This window comes from Dasypus novemcinctus, chromosome X, assembly GCF_030445035.2.
Source record: "Dasypus novemcinctus isolate mDasNov1 chromosome X, mDasNov1.1.hap2, whole genome shotgun sequence".
Classification (NCBI taxonomy): domain Eukaryota; kingdom Metazoa; phylum Chordata; class Mammalia; order Cingulata; family Dasypodidae; genus Dasypus; species Dasypus novemcinctus.
The window spans coordinates 41,202,515-41,224,919 of NC_080704.1; the positions used below are offsets into that span (position 1 = coordinate 41,202,515).

At 37.1% G+C, this 22,405-nt stretch overlaps 1 protein-coding gene across 1 annotated transcript in view; it reads left to right on the top strand.

Moving 5' to 3' along the window:
• CFAP47 (cilia and flagella associated protein 47) overlaps positions 1-22,405 on the top strand; it is a 477,175-nt gene that overhangs the window by 9,888 nt on the left and 444,882 nt on the right. The window contains exons 2-4 of the mRNA XM_071213189.1: positions 1,302-1,453; positions 14,370-14,485; positions 21,515-21,653. Coding sequence (XP_071069290.1) covers positions 1,302-1,453; positions 14,370-14,485; positions 21,515-21,653 — 407 coding nt within the window. The remainder of the gene's footprint in view (positions 1-1,301; positions 1,454-14,369; positions 14,486-21,514; positions 21,654-22,405) is intronic.

Below are 22,405 nucleotides of genomic sequence, written 5' to 3' on the forward strand. Positions count from 1 at the left end.
CTGGAGCCTGCTGTCACCGTCCCTAAGGGCAGGACTGCAGCCTCTTACCGTTCCACACCCACAAGTCAAATAACTTAGTTATCTCTGAAGAGACAAAGAGCCTTCCACCCATAGCCCACATCAGCAACACGTCATTCTACTGCTCTAATACTTCCATTGCTGCCGAGCACTGCTTAGACTCAGTCTTGCGTTAGAAGTCCTGAATAATTAATTTCAACAGGGCCTCCATTTTTACTGATTGAGGACATGTTGCTCAACTTGGCTGGTTTATTAGCTGCCTGCTGAGACAATATTTTGCTTATTCTTGTCTCTGAACTCTTTCTGCCCCCGTAGGAAATACCATGCCTGCTGCTTCTTCACTGTTTACATTCGTCCTATAAGACTGGACCAAATGCAGTCCCTCTTGGCCCACAGTAATTATGTACTCTCATAGATGTTTGTGATACTTTTATCTGTATTATTTATATGCCACATGATTAGAGCCTGATTTGTATTCTTTAATTTGCATGGGGTATATATTCTGCTTTTATTGAGGAGAGGAACCCTTTCCAGTTGGGGGCAAGGAACTTAAGTTTTAGAGTCAGGTAGATCTGTGTTTTAAATCTTCACTGCCTAAGTAACCTTAGACACTAATTATATTTTATATGACTCAGTTTCCTCATCTATTTGCTGAGAGTCCTAATAACTGCTTTAGAGGACTGTAGAAGTGTATTAAATGAGATAATAAATGTAGAATGCTTTATATGTCATAAATACTCAGATATCAGTTTTCCTTCTCTCTCAGCCTTCATATTTCTCCTGTACCCTAACAAAATTTTACTGGAACAGAAGTGTTTCTCTTCTTTGACCTATTCTCTTTAATAAGCCCTACAAGTTGTGAACATAAGTTCTAATATAGAAAGTATATAAAATACTAAATGTGTGGATATATGTATGCATGCATAATAGAGCAACATTTTATTATGTTTCTATTACTTTATTTCTGTATTCGATTTTAAGCTGCTTAGAAGAGGAACCATGTCAGTTCTGTATCTTATCCTTTTGAAGTAGCCCATGGGCATTTACAAGCTTCTTGACTAATTGAATTGTCAGTTTCAATTCCTGCACTGCTGAAAGCATATCTTAGGGATCTAGAATCTGATAGATATAAGTAAAGCCATTGAAAGTTTGCCATTAGGGCAGGAATAAGGCCTATGTCTTGAGATGTCTCTTATTATAATATATACTATTAACTTCAATTGTTCACATTATTCTCTTTTGAGTAGTTAAGATGTGTGAATTTAATTTTTCTCCCATTGCAGTTCAAACTTATTTTGACCAATCTGGATAAAGCACTTGCTTCTGGCCTTCAGATGACAGCTATGATAGAATATCATCCTGATAAAGATGAAGACACGTTTGACCAACTATTCATTTCAATAGGAAATAAAACAATAGAAGTCCCTCTGATTGGGTATGTAATCCTTAAATTTCATGCTGATGTTTTGAGCACTCTTCAAATAAAAATGAGGGTCAAAGTAACATTCTTTATTTTCTCTGACAATAGAGTCTGTTGTATTTTTTTTTAATTTCCTAATAGTTGAAATTAAAGGATGGATTTTAAGAAAATTGTTGTGTTTAAAACAAATGGAAGACTAGTTCTCTGTTACTTTTCATTAAAATAACAATAGAATGTAATTGGATTTTTGTGAACCCATTCATATCTTCATTTAATTTAATATATGGTCATATTCACTTCAATGCATATTAAATAATGCAGACGTTCTGCTTCAGAAAAATCAAAATGGTGCTATTTTGAGATTGGTTGGAGAATGTTGGCAGATATAATGAGTACAGCACAGAAGTAAGTGACTGACTTAGATATTAACCTTGATGCAAAATATTCATTTGACTAGATTATATTATAATTTTATAGTGAAAAATTTGTGTTTCTGGTCATTAAAATTTTCTTATGAAACTAGTGTTAATTTTTTAATATTTTTCATTCATATACTTACATGTATGGAGGTCCTCTTTTCCCCCAAAACAATGTGATTCCAAAGATGTTGTTTCATTGCTTTTATTTGTCCACCACCACCAGAATTAGTATTGGAATACTTTCTACTATTATATGGTTGTTAGACCCTTTTTTATGATTTCCCTTGTGGTTTTTCATTATATCTAAATTTAGATCTTCAATTTTTTTGGTCCTCCATATTGTTGAGAGGTTCTAATGTAGCACACCATCTCATTTTGCAGAGGAGCCAGCAGTTGATACATGGTAGGAAAGGGACAAACTATTAACCCTATCACAAATATTTAATTTCCTTTTTGCAGTTTATTTTGGTAAGGTCATTTTTAGTCCAGTCTGCAGATTGGCTGACCTAACACTGGCATTCAGATTTACTTGTCTGTGTTATGTAGGGTTGAAGAAGCTTCTGCTCTTGAAAAGCAGGGATTTTACAGCGGATCTTTTCAGAGGTCCACTCTTCACCACAGTTGCAACATAAAGACAGCACTGTCCCCTTTAAGTTTGATGCACAAGGCTGAAGGAAGATATGCGTGTGTGAGTGTGTGTGTGTGAGAGAGAAAGAGACAGAGAGACGGGCGGGGGGGACAGAGAGAAAGGGAGAGGGAGTTTGCTGCTTATATATCTGTTTATAAGAAAAGTTAGATGATGGTTGATTCACATGAAGTTATATGAAACAAAACAGAGAGAACCCTTGTATACATTTCCCAGTTTCTCTCAATAGTAGTGTTGTGGAATTTAAGAGAAGTTCAATTATTTGAGTATAGAGAGGCCAGGACTCAGGAATGATTTTGAGAAGGAAAAATGGTTTATTGACGGCCGGCCGGACTCGGGAGCTTTCAGTTTGAATCCCGAGCCCCGAACAAGATTTTCAAACGTCTTTTATACAGAGAGGAAAGGCCAAACGGTCCCTTTGTTTCAGTTCTCAATAGGCTTCAATTAGCATATATCTTCCACATCTTAGGTAAGCTTTTAGCATGGACTCCAGACATTCTAGATAAGCCTTTAGCATATTTGGTTTTTGCATTTCCCCTAAATACTTAAAGTTTATAGCCCGCGCATTGTTAAACATTTCCTGGGACTGGAGCTGCTGCTAGTCCCCAAGGGCAGGACTGCAGCCCCCCACCGTTCCACACCCACAAGTCAAACAACTTAGTTATCTCTGAAGAGACAAAGAGCCTTCCACCCATAGCCCACATCATTCCCCCCTTTTGTCAAAGTTTACTTGCTAAGCTTTGGCATAATTATTGTTGGAGCTATGAGGTGGATGGCTGTTTGTTGTCTTGACTGATTATTTATCAGTCTTTAGTACAGCATCCAGGACCGTTTTTAGAAGTTTAGAACTTTTCATTCTGGACAGCAGAATCTTGGGCAGGGGCCTCCCGCAGTTATTCTGCTGCCACTGGCACTCACGTGGATTTCCAGTCAGGTTCCAGATCCATCTATTACTTTTATTTTACTTTTAAAGAGTTTACACCTTTAATTTAAAAGGGGTGCTGAAAGGAGACGATCTCTTTTCTGTAACTGCTTCCTGCTGGTCATGGGCTGTAGTCATTGCCTAATAAGGTGTAAAACTCTTTAATTTATTCTAACTGGAGGAAGATGGATCTGGCATTCTGTACGAAGTTGGATGAAGTTTTCATATGGTTAATAAGATGTTCACTCTGAAAGAAACAAACTTAATTAAAATTTTGGAATACCTGTTTTTAAAAGAGGACACATTGGATTACAGAGGTAGACAAGGTTAGGTGCCTATAAAGATGGCATTCCTTAAAAGCTGGTGGGAACAGCATATATATTCTTTTTTAAGTTATCCATCTTTAGAGAGAAATTGCAACAGACACTTAGCTTTGTCTGAAGACACATTCCAAGCTGTTCAATGATTGACACTCATTCGCTCTGTCAGATGCTCCTGGTGAACTGGTACTCCTTGGGCAACTGGCTTCACTCAGGATTAGAACACTAATTTGGAAATACTCTTAGTTTTCACCTGTGGGAGTGATCAGAACTACAGAATAAAGATTTTTACACCTTGGTTTTCATTGTACAATTTCTAGCAATTTTGACTTGTTCAATAGGTGACTCACCATCAGCAAGCAAGCCTCACTTTTGCTAACTGAGACTGGCTGAGACTGCCACCTTATTCTATAGACATGTTATTAACTGTTTAGAAAATGATTTTACCAGGAATTTAACATGTCTAATATACTTCTGCACTTGATCCAAAATAGAAAAGATAACATTACAATTATTAGGCATATATTTAGTACAGGATAAAAGTACAGCACTTAATATTAACTAATGTATTACTTAATGCATAAGGATTCAGAGTTGCCATTATTAGTTTTGAGTTTCAGGTTTGTAATACTTCACATGTTATCTCTCCATGAGAGCAGGCCATAATGCCAATTGTGTTTAAGTTTTACTTACAGTCTCCTGGTATCATGGCTCCACTTAGCATGTTCTTCAACGCAGTGAGCAAGTTGCAGCATCCTTCCAGTATTCCAGAGATTTTCCAGTATTCTACTAGCCTGGTGCATAGTGCTCTCTGGCACCATGGAACAGTGCCAGTCTGGAGGCGATATCCATTGTACACTTGGCTGTACCGAGTCATTATTGGCTGCAGGAGCTTGAAACTGCAATATAGTTTCCATCGACTTCAGGAGCAGAACCAGAGACTGATATAGCACATATTTTTAATTGAGGGGTCAGTGACCAGCCTAGCCAATAACTCACATGGAGAGGCCACCTGTAATGTATACAAGGCCTGGTTCGAATGCACAAGAGTTTGACAATGTTAAAGTTTATTCCTTGTTTTATATATATTTTAAACAACTTAACGCAATACATATATCAAATGACTATTTACTTACACAATTTTACTATGAAGATAACAGTAGGTACTTTACTTTAGTAATAGAGGAAAAATATTATTTTTCATTGTTAGAATGAAAACAGAATATTTCCAATAGAATCAAGACAACTTTTTATTACCATTTACTTAAATGTGTATTTTACAGTGGCCTTCAGACAGGTTTATTATCATGAAGTTATTTCTGCTACCAATACCAATCTAAGTTTCTTTAGTTAACAATGACTTCTACAATTAGAACTATTTAAACATTTTCAGTTTGGAACTCCTTATAATTGACTATAACCGCATTGACTAGACACCTCATGTTTAAATAAACTTACTAAATTACAATTACCAATGAAAGAAATTTACTCTTTATTTAAGAGAGCATATCTACAATCTTTTTCCTTTAGCCTAATTTCACCCATGTGAACTTACAATTTTCATTACTGTAAAGATTTTGTACATATGTTAATTTAGTTTATAAATTAACTATGGGAGATTACACTCAAGTTAAATAAAATTGAAACCATAATAGTTTATGCAAGGAATGTTCTCTTTTTCCCTTACAGGAAGCTAAAAACTTCTTTTCTTTAAGTTATGAAAATTATTAATTTAAAAGCATAACTGACTACCAGGTTTTAAAACACATGCATACTGACTACCAGGTTTTAAAACACATTACACAATTACTTAATTTTTTAAAAAATCATAACCCAGGAAAGATCTCTCCATAGTTTTTATGGACTTTCCTTTACTTACTGAAATTTGTTAATAGAGCCACTAATTGCCTTATTTTGTTGGAAAGAAATCTTCTGGAAGAAAATAAGGCTCACCAGATTGTGGAGAAGAAAATAATTTATTCTCAATCTTGCAAGAAGGGGCGCAGAGCTAGATATGGCTGGTGCCCCGAACAAAGAAAAATGACACAATTTATACCCCTAAGCCTAGCATGCAAGCTCTTCCTCTGTTTTTCCATAGATTGGATACTTCAGAAGTTACAGCTTATCTGAGATTTAACTTTCCCACGCAAAAGTTTGATTTAACTACTTCCTCTATCACATTCCAACCATTTTAGTTTTTACCTGCTCCCCCCTTTGTCAAATAAGGAATAGAATTTAGTGCTGAAATGGCACCGACTTAGTTAGCTCCTTCTTGGGCATCCTTCCACTGCCCATAGGACTGGCCTAAACTGGTTTCCACTGCTGTCCAACCCGGGAGTGGGAGACTGAGGCAGCAGGCCGCCAGGTTACATCAACATTTTTCTTATGTGAAAATTAACCTAATCTTTGTGTGTTTTTTTTTTTTTTTTTTTTTTTTGCAATTTATGGCTGACAAAGGTTTAAACTGGGAGATTACCAGGCAAACTGATTCTTAATTCCCTAGCCTAGTAGATAGGTTTAATCTGCCACACCTAGTTTTGCCTTAAAAGCTCTTGCAAAGAGGAGGCCCTTTCCCAATTGTTTCCATAATCAGATTTCTATGACTTTTTCATCCTGCTTAGTTTAATTTGGGCTTTAAGAATATTTATAAATATAACTGCATATTTAATTTTTAACAATTTGAGCAAATAGGCAGACATGAATAGTTTGACACAACAACATGACTTTAGTTACTTTAAACTTTTCAAAGACTTTTGAAACTCTTCTTAATTTGCACTATGACCATGCAGTTTACCACAAGAATTTTCTTTCTTACTTAATGGATTGTAATAACCAAAATGTTCTCAATGCCTTAGCACCATTTTGTTTTAGAACTTTATATTTTACCTTGAAATTAGCAGAATTTTGGATAAGCAACAAGATTAATTTTATCTATATTTACTGAGGCTATTTGAAGCCTCAGGGAGACAGACTGCTTTCTCTCATGAATTGCCACTCTTAGGAACACTGACCGTCAAGGCAGGAGACTTCTCCCCCTCCACCCCCCTTTTGGTTTTGGAGATAATAAAACTCCAGTGGTCATTTAACCTTATTCTATCAGGCAGCAATTTATTTAGTTTACACTTGAATTCATGAGAGAAAGGGTTACCAATACCAGAAGAGGAGACAGTGATGTCCCAGCTCTTCTCAATTATGAAATAACCATAGGCAAAGGCAAAGGGTGAGGTTAGGCTTGAAGTAACCATAAACAAAGGAAAGGTTAGTGTAGAATTTACACTTAAATAATAGTTTCAGGCTAAATTCACCCAGCTATAATCTCAGTTATTGTCTTTCCACTGTTTTATAATATAAATGCATTTATAAATGATTTTAACTCTTAGTTACAGTTTTTATTAATTTTTAGAACCTATTAATTTTATAACACCTTTAAATACCTTTCATTCAACTTATAACATATTAAATGAACTTAACCATTACTTTAATTTTTCCTTTAAAGTAAAAGAATAAATCTCTTGCAGTTAGTTTGAAATAAAAGGCTACTTTTCAGGATTTGATTTCTAGAACATAAAATGTTCTTTTAAAAGAGGTAAGACTCTTCTTCAAACATTGAGGATATGATGAGGTTAAAGCACAAGAAGCTATTGATAAAATATTTTCTTTGTATATTGATCTTACTCAATTTAATCATAAAAATTTCCCTTCCACAAACCTTCTACACTTTCAGTATTCATTCAGGTTCTGTCCCACACTCTACTCTTTCCAATAATCAATCATTTTATCTTAGGACAAAATCATCTTCTGTTGCCTTAACAATAAAAACACACTCCATATATATCCCACATGCTAAGTTACCAGGCAAACTTCTTACAACATATAATTGCCATTAATACTAAACAAGTTTGTTAAAATAATGAACTTTTCTTCTCTTTAAATACTTAGTAGCATGTAATACCAGAAACAGTTTTTTTGGAAGCAAGTTGGCAGGGGAGATTGGCTGCCGAAAAAGTTTGTTATAAAATTGCCTTTTATTATTATTATTATCAATTCAGTTTTGTTAAATAATGACTTTCTGCAATTAGCCACTTAAATACCTTAAACAATGTTTTGTAAAACTTTTATAATTATTTATACCCTTAAGACAGATTTTACCTTCACAGAACACATTCTCTCACTTAAGGTTACTACAATACCTTCTAAGAACCTGAGCAGAATGCAAACGTATTTTGGCTTTGACACCCTAAGGAGGGAAATTTACTGCATTTATTCTGATTCTGCTTTTCACCTCCTTCAATTCCCCCCCTTTCAGGCAGTCGGGTGCACAACAAACAGGAATGCGGCTTATGAATAGAAGGGTGGACTCACTGGAAAGGGGCAAGCTGCTCCCCGATTTCCAGCTTTCAGCCAAAATGGGCAGACAGAACCTACTCAAATTTGGCAACTCTCCCAGAAACCCAGCCGCCCTGACTGGGACATTCCCAACAAACTTGGGTGCTTGGCGCGGACACAGATGGCCTCCAAGCCCCGGCAAAGGGCCAGACCAGAGACAAGACAGCAGAACATGCACAAACATCTAGACTCCTCAGCTTTTGCCCCAGAATCATTTCACCCCCTTGCCAATGGCAAGGGAGGGCTCCAGCTCAGCTCTAATTCTACTTTATGTAAGGACACAACTCCAACACTAACATTGAGCTGACACAGACAGAAGCACAAAGGTCACTAATCTGACTCACAAGTTTATATATTTATTTTCACCACGGCTGCCCCCACAGCCATCACAAACCTCAGAACACTTAACATTTGGTATAAAGCGAATTCATTCACAAATTAGCACCATAACAAAAGATTTCAGCTAGACTTTTCCACTGTTTAAACTTTACATCCAGACCAAGCTCCACCAGAAAAGCTGATCCATTTTCCTGTAACCAAGTTTTGTTTTCCTTAATCTAGACCAATTTCCAGGATATTAGGACTTGAACCTATAAATACCCTTCCTATTAAAATCGAGACTCCACTCCTTTAGTGGATATAAGACCAGTACCAGATTCTAACATGCAGTTAGACAAACCCAAAACACCAGGGCTTTTCCCCGGTTTTCCTCCTTTTCCCAAGCCTAGAGAGAATGGCTTCCCCCCAGCCTTCTGGGGCTACTAGGGTTCTCTCGGGAGGTGATCAGCCTCCCCTTCCTAGCAATTAAACTAGGGCCTTCCAGACTGTGCTCACCCGGGAGTCTTACCTTCTTCCATGTTCGGAGTTCTTTTTCGTTCCCAGAATCTTTCTCTTCAGACCTTCCATTGCCCTCGATTTTTGTCGGGAAGATTCTGGTGGAGCCCACATCTTTTCTGGATTAAATTTAATCCAGGGGCGCCCAGATTTGGGGTTCACCCGAGTCCTCCTGGCTTCCTCGGGGATTTGGAAGGGGCAGCAAAATGCTACCGTCTCTGGCCTTCATTTATTGTCCCATCTGGGTCGCCAAAAATGTTGTGGAATTTAAGAGAAGTTCAATTATTTGAGTATAGAGAGGCCAGGACTCAGGAATGATTTTGAGAAGGAAAAATGGTTTATTGACGGCCGGCCGGACTCGGGAGCTTTCAGTTTGAATCCCGAGCCCCGAACAAGATTTTCAAACGTCTTTTATACAGAGAGGAAAGGCCAAATGGTCCCTTTGTTTCAGTTCTCAATAGGCTTCAATTAGCATATATCTTCCACATCTTAGGTAAGCTTTTAGCATGGACTCCAGACATTCTAGATAAGCCTTTAGCATATTTGGTTTTTGCATTTCCCCTAAATACTTAAAGTTTATAGCCCGCGCATTGTTAAACATTTCCTGGGACTGGAGCTGCTGCTAGTCCCCAAGGGCAGGACTGCAGTCCCCCACCGTTCCACACCCACAAGTCAAACAACTTAGTTATCTCTGAAGAGACAAAGAGCCTTCCACCCATAGCCCACATCATATACAGATTTTTTTTTCTTCCTCTCCAAAATGTATGCCTTTTATTTCATTTCCATGACTTACTTCTAGCCTAGAACTTCCAGTACTGGGTTGAAAAAGAGTGGTGAGAAAACACACACACACACAAACAAGAGTGGTGGGAATAGACATTTTTTCTTTGATTTTACTGTTAAGGGGGAAATAGTCCTTCCCCATTAAGTGTGATGTTAGCTGTAGGTATTTTTAGATGATCTTTATCAAGTTGAGTTGTTTCCTCATTGTTCTAACTTGCTGAGAATTTTTATTATGAATGATATTGAATTTTGTCAAATGTTCTCCCTGTGCAAATCACATGACTACATTATTTTTTCTTCAACTTATTGATATGGTAGAGTACATTGTTTACTTGCTCCATGTTGAATCAGCTTTGCCCTTGCATACCTGGAATAAACTCCACTTGGTCATGGTATGTAATTCCTTTCATACATTCTTGGATTTGATTTACTAACATTATGGGGGATTTTTGTGACCCAGTTCATGAAAGATGTTGGTCTGTAGTTTTAATTTTATGTACTTTCTTTTTCTGGCTTTAATAGAAGGTTAGTAGTGCTCTCATAAAATGAGTTAGGAAGTATTCCTTCTTCTGTTTTCTAGAAGTGCTTGTAATAAATTGATGTTAGTTCTTTAAATCATAGACTTCTCCAGTGAAATTATCTAGGACTGGAGATTTCGCTTTTAGGATATTTTAAAATATCAGCTCACTTTTTTCCACTATTGTAAGACTATTCAAATTTCTTCCTCCATTTAATTGAGTTTTGGTTATTTGTGATTTTCAAGGATTTGGTCCATTTCTTCTTCTAAATTGTTAAATTTAGGAGTGTTAAGTTCTTCAAAGATTTTCCTTATTTTAAATAGCTGAAGGGTCTGTAGTGATATACCATATTCATTCCTGAAGTTGGTAATTTATGTTTTCTGTCCCTTTATTCTTCTGAGTATTCCTAAATACTTATCAATTTGGAATTTTTTTTCAAAGAACCAGCTTTTTGTTTCTTTGACTTTCTCTATTGTTGTTTTAAATTCTACTGATTTCAAATTTTACCTATTATTTCCTTTCTTCTGCTTGATTTGTGTTTATGTTGCTCCCTTTTTCTAATTTCTTGGGATAGGATATTAGATTATTGATTAGAGATGTTTCCTGTTTTCTAATGTAAGTACTCAGTGCTATACATTTCCCTCTTAGCACTGTTTTAGTTGTGTCCCCCAAATTTTGATATGTTGTGTTTTTGTTTTCATTCAGTTCTATGTAGTTTTAAAATTTCTATCTAGCCTTGATCTTTGACTCATGGATTATTTAGAAGTGTGTTAATTTACCCATGTTTTGAGAATTTCTCACTGTCATTCTGCTTTTGATCTATAGATTCCATTATCGTCAAGAAACAAATATTCCATATGTTCAATTATTTTAAATTTGTTGACATTTGTTTTGTGGGTCAGAATATGGGCTATTTTGATGAATGTGCCTTTAGTGTTGAAAAAAAGGTTTATTCTTCTTTTGTTGCGTGTGCTGTGTTATACATGTCCATTATATCCTGCTGGTTGCTTGTGTTTTTCAGGTCTTCCACATCCTGATGGGGATGGGGATCCAGAGGGTAATGTTGAGGCATCCAACTGTTAAAGTGGATTTGTCTATTTCTCTTTTTCACTCTATCAGTTTTTGTTTTGTGTATATGGAGGATCTATGGTTTGTTTTATGCATATTTAGGATCATGTATCTTCCTGGTTTATTGATCCTTTTATTATTATGAAAGTCCCTCTTAGTCCTTAGTGGTTTTCTTTGTTCTAAAATCTAGTTTATCAGGTATTAATTTAGATACTTGTGCTTTTTAAAATTAACATTGGCATGGTATATATTTTTTACATCCTTCCTCTTATATTCAACCTAATGTCTTTGAGTTTGAAGTGAGTAAATTTGAACTGAGTGCTTTTAAGCAGCAGCATATAGTTAGTTAGGTTGGTTTTTGTTGTTGTTGTTGTTCTTTTTTTGTTTTTGTAAATTTTTCTCTGTTATTATGCCAACCTCTTTTTAAAAAAAGATTATTTATTTACTTACTTATCTCCCCCTCCCCACTCATTGTCTGCTTTCTGTGTCTATTCACTGTGTGTTCTTCTGTGTCTACTTGTCTCCTCTTTAGGTGGCACCAGGAAGCAATTCTGGGACCTTCCAGAGTGGGAGAAAGATGCTTAATCTCTTGCACTACTTTGGCTCCCTGGTCTGTTGCATCTCTCACTGTCTGTCCTCTGTGTCTCTTTTTGTTGCAACATCTTGCTATGCTAGCTCTCTGTGCAGGCCTGTATGCCGTGCAGGCCAGCCGTCCTGCATGGGCCAGCACACTGCACGGGCCAGCACTCCATGAGGGCCAGCTCTCTGCTCAGCCCATCTTGTCATGTGGGCCAGCTTGCCTTAACCAGGAGGCCCTGGGAATTGAACCCTGGACCTCCTATATGGTTGAAGAGAGCCTAATCGCTTGAGCCACATCTGCCTCCCCAACCTCTGTCTTTTGATTGTTGTATTTAGAATTTTTATGTTTAAGATAATTATTGATATGTTTCCCCCTAGGTCTCTGCCTCTTTGTTATTTGTTTTCTATTTTGTTCCTTTGGTTCTTGCACCTCTGTTTCTCTTTTTTTGCATTCCTGTGGGCTATGTGAAGTTTTTAAGGATTCCATATTGATTTTTTGTACTGTTTTGAGTACTTCTTTTTTGTGTAGTTTTTCTAGCAGTTGCTCTGCCTATTATAATATACATTTGTGACATGTAGACATTTCACCATTTTTTTTGAGTAAAGGAAGTGTAGAACCCCCATGTCCATTCAGTTCCCTTTACCTTCCGTACTTTTAAATATCATTGTTTTGAGTATTTGATGATGTTAAAATTTTTGTTTCTGTCATAAAATATGATTTATAAAACTCATGAGAAAAACATAGCCCTTTATATGTATCCATATTTCTTCTATTTCCATTGTTCCTTTTTCCTTTCTGATGTTTATTTCCTATCTGTTTCAAGAGTTTCCTTTAGACAATCTAATCTTTAAGGGTAGGTCTGCTAGTGATAAATTCTTTTAGTTTTCCTTCATCAGACAGTGTTTTTATTTCCCCCTTCATTTCTGAATGATTATTTTTCCAGATAAAGAATTTGTGATTGGCAGTGCTTTTCTTTCAGTACTTAAAAAATGTGACATTCCCTTCTGGCCTCTATGGCTTCAGATGAGATATCTTCTGTCAGACAAATTGATGTTTCCTTATAAGTGATGCATTATTTCTTTCTGGTTACTTTTAAGATGTTTTGCTCTATCTTTAGTTTTCAAAAGTTTAATTATATGTCTTTTTGTGGATTTCTTTGGACTTATCCTGTTTGGTTCTACCCCTGTCTTAAATCTGTATGTTGGTGTCTTTCACAAAATTTGAGAAGTTTTGATCCATTATTTCTTCAAATACTCTTTGAACCCCACTCTCTCTCTCCTTTTCTTCTAGGAGTTGTATGATATAATTATTGGATCATTTGTTATTGTCCCACAGGCCCATAAGACTTTATTTTATCTTTCCTTTTCTTGTCATGAAATTGCAATCTCTTTCTGTGAAGAACATTGGTATTCTTTAGGAGATGTGGTATATCAAGACAGTCCTGGCTGATTCCTGGATAATCTGTACCTATCCAATAATGCACCTGCTCACAAACACACACAGACCAGAAAGAAGACCCAGACCAATAGTACATAACAGAGTATTTGTGAAAGTTTTGTTCAGGTATTCATATATATGTGTATGTAAGTATGTATATATGTATGTGGTATATGTATGTATATATATAGATAACGTACTTGAAGCTTAACAAAACGGATTCTAAGCTAGATTCTCCAACATTATGTGCAGATAATTCCTTAGGTAAATCATTTAAACTTTATAAGTCTTAGGGTTTTATCTATAAAATAGAAGTCATAATTATTTTTACCTAGGTTTCAGGAATTTTGTGAGTATCAAACATAACCATATACATAACAGTGCTTTGTAAACCATAAATTGCTATCCAAATGTAAAATATAAAAATCCCCATTAGATGTGTATATAGATAATAATGGATTTTAAGTACATGTATGAAAACATATGGTACAGATATGCTATAGTAAACCCTTTAAATTAGAGGCACAAATGAAAAACCAATTGTAACATTTTATACTCCAAATGATATTTCATAGCATACTACCTTCTTTTATTTCATCAGATTTAGCATCATCCAAACTAATTTTCTTTGTTAAGGTCATTTCCACCCTTTTTTGAGGCAGGTCCAGAGAATATATTATAGGCTTAGCTGGAGATTCCTAACAGGGGTTCCAACCATGTATTGAGCAATGAAAATATCATTAAAATAATTGGGTAGCCTCTCAAGGAGAGTACTTGGGAGGGTATAACATGCACTTAGACATATAGTCTAATTTCTTTGTCAACAATATCTGTCTTACCTTGTTTTCATATCTTAATAATTCCTTCTATTGACAAGTATATGATCAGTGGACATGTAAGGAAACTGGAATGCTTTTTAAGAGGTTAAGATAAAATTGCATATATGTTCCCCTTGTACATTTGACTATTAGATTCTGTTCATTAAAAAATCATGTGGCCCTCTTTTCTCCTACCCTAGGTTGATTCCATCTTGTCAATTGGAAATTGAGACAGAAGTTAATTTTGGCACATTGGTTGCAAATAGTAAAGTATATTGTAAAGAGATTAACATTATTAACCATGGCAGAGCTCCAGGTAAATATTTGTTGTCATATGAATTAACTTATACTTCTGAAAGAATGTTGATACAATTTGACGTGTCTTTGTTGGGTGATTAATAGCTTCTTCCATTCATCAAAAAAATGAAGTCTAGCATTCAAAATATCTCAAACCTTAAGGTCCTTAAATAGTATTACTGTATAACAACTGACAGGCAATATTTCAGTAAAGATGAACCTGTCTATGTAAGATCCTGACTCTCACATGCCTGGTAATCTCCCTGAGGACAGGAGCCAGGATGGTGTCATGGAAGTGACATGGTCCTTAGAGCTATCCAGAGATAGAGTCATGACGTATTGCCTTACTAGATGTGTGATCTGGGGTAAGTGTCTTTAAGAACAATAAACTTTAATGTCCTCATTTATAAATTGGGGCTAATAAAATGTACTATGGTTGAATTCTATAGATATTTAAGATTGCATGGTTTGAGTGGAATATATATGAATATTCTAGTATGGTACCTGTCTCATCATAGGCACTCATTAAATATTTATTATCTTTCTAGCATATTCAGTTTTGGTCCCTCGAAGCTTCTTACTGTTTATTGACAGAAGAAATGCTTCTCTCTTCCCCAGACAGGATTATTTCTAGGGATTCTTACTATGGTCTAAGAGCTTCCATAATTGTGTGTGTATGTGCAAGTGCATGGGTACGTGCACGCATGCTCTTTATCAGTGATGTATAATAGGCATATAATTGTTCATTCTTTGAGTCTTCTGATTGGAATGCCAGTATCTGGGGTGGAAAGGCTGTCATGTCTTCCATGCTGAGGTAAGGACTACCTCAAGATGGAGAGGGCATTTCCTTCTGAGACCCTGCTTGTTGGATACATAGAAGAAGTGTCAAAATCCCAAACCCATTTCTACTAACTGAAGATGTTTTTTGGGGCCGCATGATTGCGCATTGGGGATTATTAAGATCAAGGTAGTATGTCGATTTAGTAAGTCTTTCCTGGGGTATAACCAAATAAAGCTTATAAGTGTTCCTCATATAGTGTTGCTCATTTTGATTTTCATGCTTTGGTTTTTAAATAAGTGAATTTCTGATACCAGTGGGTTTATAGGCTATTAGGGTCTTTTGTGATCTGATTGCTATGTTAAGGATGGAGTCTCTCATGGCAAGTATTTATTGTATGGTGCTTTAGAATGCCAGCTGTGTCTAAAATCCGTGATGTATTATTGGGAGACTTTATTTTGTATTATTTTACTTTTGAAAAACTGTCCTAACTGATGTCCTTTAAAAATCCTTTAGAGTTTTGATCAAAATAATATATATTCTTTTTATTCTAAAGCCTTGTCAAATTGTCCAGTTTTATTACATAAGAAGCACTTTTTATGTAATGAGAAATATGGTTTAAATTTAAATTTAACATCATTAGGTCAGTAAAATAAAATAAATAAAGCTGCAGACCTGGGTTCATACATTTTAGGAAAAATAATTCACATTGGCTTTTGGTATTATGTTAATATTTTGTGTTTGTCTAGTATTTATAGTAAATACTATATATGATTAGGTTTCATATAATCAAATACTGTTAAGTGCTAATTGCTATTACATTACAAAATGAAACAAGTTATCAGTGAATCATTTTCTTATCCTTGAATTGTCCTTCATTCTTAGAATTGTATCACATTATTTTTTTCTACCATTGCCAAAATTTATGGTATATAATATATTCACAATAACAAGTGCCTGTTAAATGTTATAAAATTTTTATTATTGGAAAGCACCACAACATATAAATATTCATGGGCATAACAATGTACATTCATGAAGAAAAGTCACTTAGGTGGAAAATAGATTCAGCAACCAAAGATGATTTTAATAAAGTTGAAAACAAAAAAGATTTTACATGACAAATATTTTATAGTTTTAGTGTCAAAGATCAAATGCTTGCAAATCTATATGTGTATTTAAGATAACATAAAAAATCCCACACACAGCAGATTCATGATTAGTACAGTTTAGTTTTCTCTCTTTGGTAGTGTCACCAGCATTATTATCTTTGGTTAGGTAAATCCCAAAGTTTAGCTGTGTTATGGAGTAACCACAATGGATTTAGCAAAAATTTTTTTTTTTTAAATTTTTTTATTTTTTATTGACTTTGTAATAATATTACATTAAAAATATATATGTGAGGTCCCATTCAACCCCACCTCCCCACCCCCCCTCTCCCCCCCCCCAACAACACTCGTTCCCATCATCATGACACATCCATTGGATTTGGTAAGTACATCTTTGGGCACCTCTGCACCTCATATACATTGGTTCACATCATGGCCCATACTCTCCTCTATTCCATCATGTAGGCCCTGTGAGGATTTACAATGTCCGGTGATTACCTCTGAAGCACCATCCAGGGCAGCTCCATGTCCCGAAGACGCCTCCACCTCTCATCTCTTCCTGCCTTTCCCCATACCCTTTGTTCATTATGTCCACTTTTCCCAATCCAATGCCACCTCTTCTATGTGGACACTGGATTGGTTGTGTCCATTAGCAAAAATATTTTGAATCCTTTTTTTTCCCTCAGCCCTACAGAAACATTTTCTAAGTTTACTCCTGCCTGTGCAAAGTAGCACTTGCCTTTTCTCTTTTTAGAAGGCATAGTTCAACCTTTTAAAAGTCCTTAATATTAGTATTTTGTGAGTTGGTGAATACTGTTCCCTTTTTTGTTTTTATGTGTGTTAGATTGAATTATGTACCCCAATTTAGAAATGTTCTTAATCTTAGAACAATTTCTTGTGGGTGTGAACCCATTTGAAATAGGAGCTCTTGAAGACACTACTTTAAATTAAGGTGTGGCCCTACTCAATGAGGTTGGGTCTTTTTTTTCTCATTCCTGCCCCCCCTCGTGGCTTGCTTGTTGTCTGCTCTCTGTGTCCATTCGCTGCACTGTTCTTCTGTTTTTACTTGTCTCCCTTTTTCTGTTGTTGTTTCACCTTGTTGCTTTGGCTCTCTGTGGTGCTTGTGGGCCAGCAGCACTCCCTGGTGCTTGTGGGCCAGGCGGCACTCCGTGGCGCTTGTAGGCTGGTGGCTCTCTCCAGAATGTGGGCGAGCCTGCCTTTAGAGGGCAGCCCTGGAATGCAAACCCAGGGCTCCCCGTATGGTAGATGGGAGCCCAACTGGTTGAGCTACAGCCGCTTCCCAGTGAGGTTGGGTCTTAATCCAGATTATCAGAGGATTTATAAAGAGAAAGAAAGTGGAAGCCAGAGTAAGAGAAAGCCACAGGGAGGAGCCAGAAGTTGGAAGTCAGCGGAACCAGAAGAGAAAGGAGAGGATATTGCCATGTGGCCCATGTGATGGAAAGCAGAGAAAAAACCCAATGAATCCCAAGGATCACCAGCAGCCAGTGGCAGAATGTTACAGACATTGGGGAGAAAGTATTGCCTTGATAACACCTTGATTTTGGACTTCTCCTAGTCACAAAACTGTAGGCCAACAAATCCCCATTATTTAAGCTAACTCACTGTGTGATATGTGTTATAGGAGCCTGGTAAATTAAGACATATGACAGGGATGTAGTCATGTGTCTTGAACAGCTACCTCAGAACTCATCTTCCTTTAGGCTTAATTGGGCTGTTTTGCCCCAAGTGTATGATCTTCCTTTTTCTCTTAATGCCCACCATTCCTACCCGCCTTCATCTGATCATCAACATCATCTCTCTGCTTTCCTGTCTAGAAGAGGCTAGAAGGGGTTGAAGAACCTGTAAACCAGGAAGTTTGCTAAATGGGACAAAAGCGCCCCCCCCAGAGAAGCACCCATTACTTATTTTTCTATTTTTCAGTTTTGTTTTCTTGGAAACATGTCATGGGGTGTCAATATACTCTGCATGCATAAAACTATGCTTTACATACAGCAGGCACTCACTAATCCTTTGTTTAATTGATTTGGTTCAGTGATCACTCAGAGTTTGAGTGAAGAACCATTAAGCTTTCAATGAAAGATAATTAAACTCAGAAGTACCTTTTTAATCCCTTATGAGCATTTTACTTTACAAAAAGTCTCCAAAACTTAATCATTGGAGGACATGTGGACTGGTACATATTTAACAGACTTAGAACCAAGGGGGAAAAAACAATGCTTTTGGAGACATGGCATTTGATTTTGAATAGCAGCTTATAAAAAACTATACACTCCTCTTGACCTGGCTTGATCCTACAAGTATTTTTACACAAAAATCTACTTATTAGATAGTTTCTAAACATTTTTCTGGAGGAGTAAAGGCAAGGTAGCAATGTATACTTTGCCACATAATGTCTAAGCTAAAAGGGGGCATTTTGTGATATATGTATTAAAAACAGAACAAACAGGTTTGTTTTTGCATATAGGACTCTTCTCTCTAGGCACAGCTGTGGATCCCGTTATATCCCATGGGCTATTCTAAGGGTTAGCATGACAAGACTATGTGTTTATCTTATTAACAACATTTCACATAGTTGGCCACTGCCACCTTCTTGGTAACAGCAACATTAACAAACCTTCAGCTTCAATGACACCTCCCTCTCCTATATAGAATAATGGTCTTGGAGTGTGGTCAACCAGGGCTGAAATCTTGATTACACCTTTTATAGGTAGTAGGTGCTGATAGTGAATTTATTTTCTCTCCTTGAGCATCCATTGCATTACCTGTAAAATAGAGATAAAACATCTTGTCTGCCTCCTCTATTATGATGATGACTAATGAAGTGTTCAGCATACTCTCTAGCATAAAGTAAATGTTCAATAACTATTAGATATTATTATCATTATTCTTTTTCTAATACCTTCCCCTTCCTAAATTCTCTTTTGTGGATCACTATTCCTTTTTGTTGTTGTTGGTTCATTAAATATGTATGTTACCTAAAGTTTGCCTTGAACCTTCATGTTTCCTCAGGTAATAGTCTCTCCCTGGGCAATCATTTTCTTTCCTATTACTTCACTGACTACTCTTAGATCTATCCAATAGACTGGGTCTCCTTCAGAAGTGTCAAATTTAGTACAACTCACCGAAAGAGGTAAATTAAAGAATGAATGTTGGGAGTAGGTATGGCTCAAGCAGTTGAGTGCCTGCCTACCACATGGGACGTCCTGGGTTTGGTTTCTGGTGCCTCTTGAACAAACAAAAACAAACAACAAGCAAAACAAACAGACCACTCAGGGAGGCTGATGTGGCTCAATGGTTGAGCATTGGCTTCCCACATACAAGGTCCCAAAAAAATAAAAGAATGAGTAATAAGCAAAAAGAAACCAGTGCTTGATGATTTGGAGAATTCTCAGCCTATTCAATATTGTGCTCTGGAAACAGGGCCAAGTGTTGGCTGGACATTTTGCTATGGAGATTAGGTATGTGACTGATGGATCCCATCAACCATCAGCAGAAACACTGCCATTTTATGCTGAAGGGGACAGAGATGGGACAAAAGGAAGGAAGGCTATCAAACATCTGGGACTCTGAAGGCAGGAAACCTCAAGCTACTCAGCAGCAAACTTGCATTGTCCTTCAAGAAAAGAGATGAGCTACTCCAAGGGTGACTCAGAGGCTGGTGCCGAGAAGGTGTGGGCCCAAAGGCCAGGGCTGTCCCTTTGGGCTAAGAGGGCAGGGCTGCTGCCTTGGGCTGAAAGCCCTTAAACCTGACGGAGTTTTGCCCTTTTGGGGTGCAAACTTGCTTTAGACCAGTGATCCCTGAATTCTTTCCATATTCTCCCATTTAGAATGGGAATGTCTAACTGATGCCTGTCCTACCATTGCATTTTGGAAGCAGATAAATTGTTCTCCAGACTTCAGATCCATAGATGGAGAACATTTGTACCCAAGGATGAACCATACCTAGACTCTCACCCATACTTGAGTTAGATGATTTATAAGATGAGATCTGGAACTTTTTAGAGTATATTATGTGTCAATGAGATTTTGAACTTAGAGTTGATGCTGCAATGGGTTAAAACTTTGAAGGCTATTGTATTTCATACATTGGAATTTTGTGGGTCCAGATTGCAGACTTGTGGATTGTATTCTGTCATCCACAAAGATATGTTGAAGTCTAGTATGTTTGAAAGCAAACTTGTTTGGAAATAGGGTCTTCACAGATATAGTCAATTTAAGATGAGATCATGCTGAACTAGGGTGGGCCCTAATCCAGTGACTGGTGTTCTAATAAGAGGAGAAGAAACAGAGATAAACACACACAGAGGAGAACATCATGTGAAGACAGAGGTACACGGGGAGAAGACAGTCAAGTGAAGATGGAGGCAGAGATTGGAGTTATGCTGGCACAAATCAAGAAACACCTAGGGCTACCAGAAGCTAGGAAGAAAGGAAGGATTCTTCCCTAGAACTTTCAGAGGAAGCATGGTCCCACTGACAGCTTGATTTCAGAGGTAGTCCTTTGTTATGGCAGCCTTAGAAAACTAATATAGTTGTGATTGCTCTGCTCCACATGTGCTCATCCTGAAGCCCAGGCCAAAAGGACAGCAGCTACCCAGGACAAACACTTCTCATGGTAAAATTTCAAGAGGAAATTAGGGCTTGGAACTGGCATGCGGTCACATCCACCCACCTACTGTTAGGCAAATCAAATCCTACATGATCAAGCCTAAATTCAAGGTGTAGGGAAGCACACTTTGTTAATTGTAGGCTAAAGATATAATGCAGAGAAGGATGAAGAACTACCATACTAGCTGCATGACTTTTGGCAAGTCATTCAACCTTTCCAAGCCTCTATTTCCTTATTTGTAAAATGGAAGTAATGCCTGAACCAATTTCATAGAATTGGTATGAGGATTAAACAGAATAGTGTAGGTAAAGCTTTTTTAGTATAAGTGCCGAGACCCAGTAAGGAGATTCATATTTTCGCCATTCTTGAGGGCTGAGTTCTAACACTAGGCTCAGATTTGTTGAGTGACCCAGAGGTCTAACTTACAATGAAAGCTGTGGTTCTTGGTCCACAGTACACAGTAGACCATCTACTCTGCACTGTGTGTCTGTCCCCTGCCATAAGGATCCAGATTGCTCTTTTTATCCACAGGTATGTTTACTACAGAATACCAAGGCCAATTACCCATCCTCATTTTTCCAACTAATGGTGTTGTGGATCCTAAGTCATCAATGTCTGTCAAAGTGGATTTCTGTGCAGACGAACCCAGACTTGTGAATGAGGTAGCAAAGTGAGTATATGTTACATATCATGGCTCTTAATTCTTTCCTGTTTCACTCTTCAGACACATCTATTGCCCTTGATTTTATGCTATATACATTGCTTTTATTCAGCGTTCTTTCCGTGAGTCTCTTCTATTTGCCAAGTACTACAGATTAAAAAATGTTTAAGGACTAGAAGGGCCCCTAGTTTTTATTTTGTAGGGGTTAGGGAGTGGACCAAGGACTGGCTTCACTAAAGAACTGGTAGTTGTACCAAACACTCATTGGCAAGTTTGAATCAGCCTGGCAAAGAGCAGTGCTGTGCTGTGTGTGTGCATGTGTTTGTGTGTAGGGAGAAGTGATAGCTGGTGACTGGAGTGAGTTAGAGGAGTGATTTCAGGTAGAGTGATTAGTAGTAGACTTGAAGTCTTAGAGGTGAAAAGACAATATTACACACAGAGAGATCTGAGGCAATGTCAGAGGTAAAGAGCTGGAAGTGATGAGGGGAGTGATGACAGATAAGGCCAGAGGAACAGAACAGTTTAGTGTTCAGTAAAGGGCGTTATAGGCCGACTTTAAAAAAAATTCTTGTGTCTCTGTTCATTAGTAGGATGCGCAATCATAAATGGGTCACCACTAGTATTATAAAATGAAACAGAAAATGTAAGAATGCATCTCACATGGAAAAGTATGTTTTGTAAGACTTGCTTCAGTTTTGTGTGCAGGCACATTTTCTGTGTTGCAATGTAAAATGTATTTCTTTGTAAAGGTTGCAGTCAAA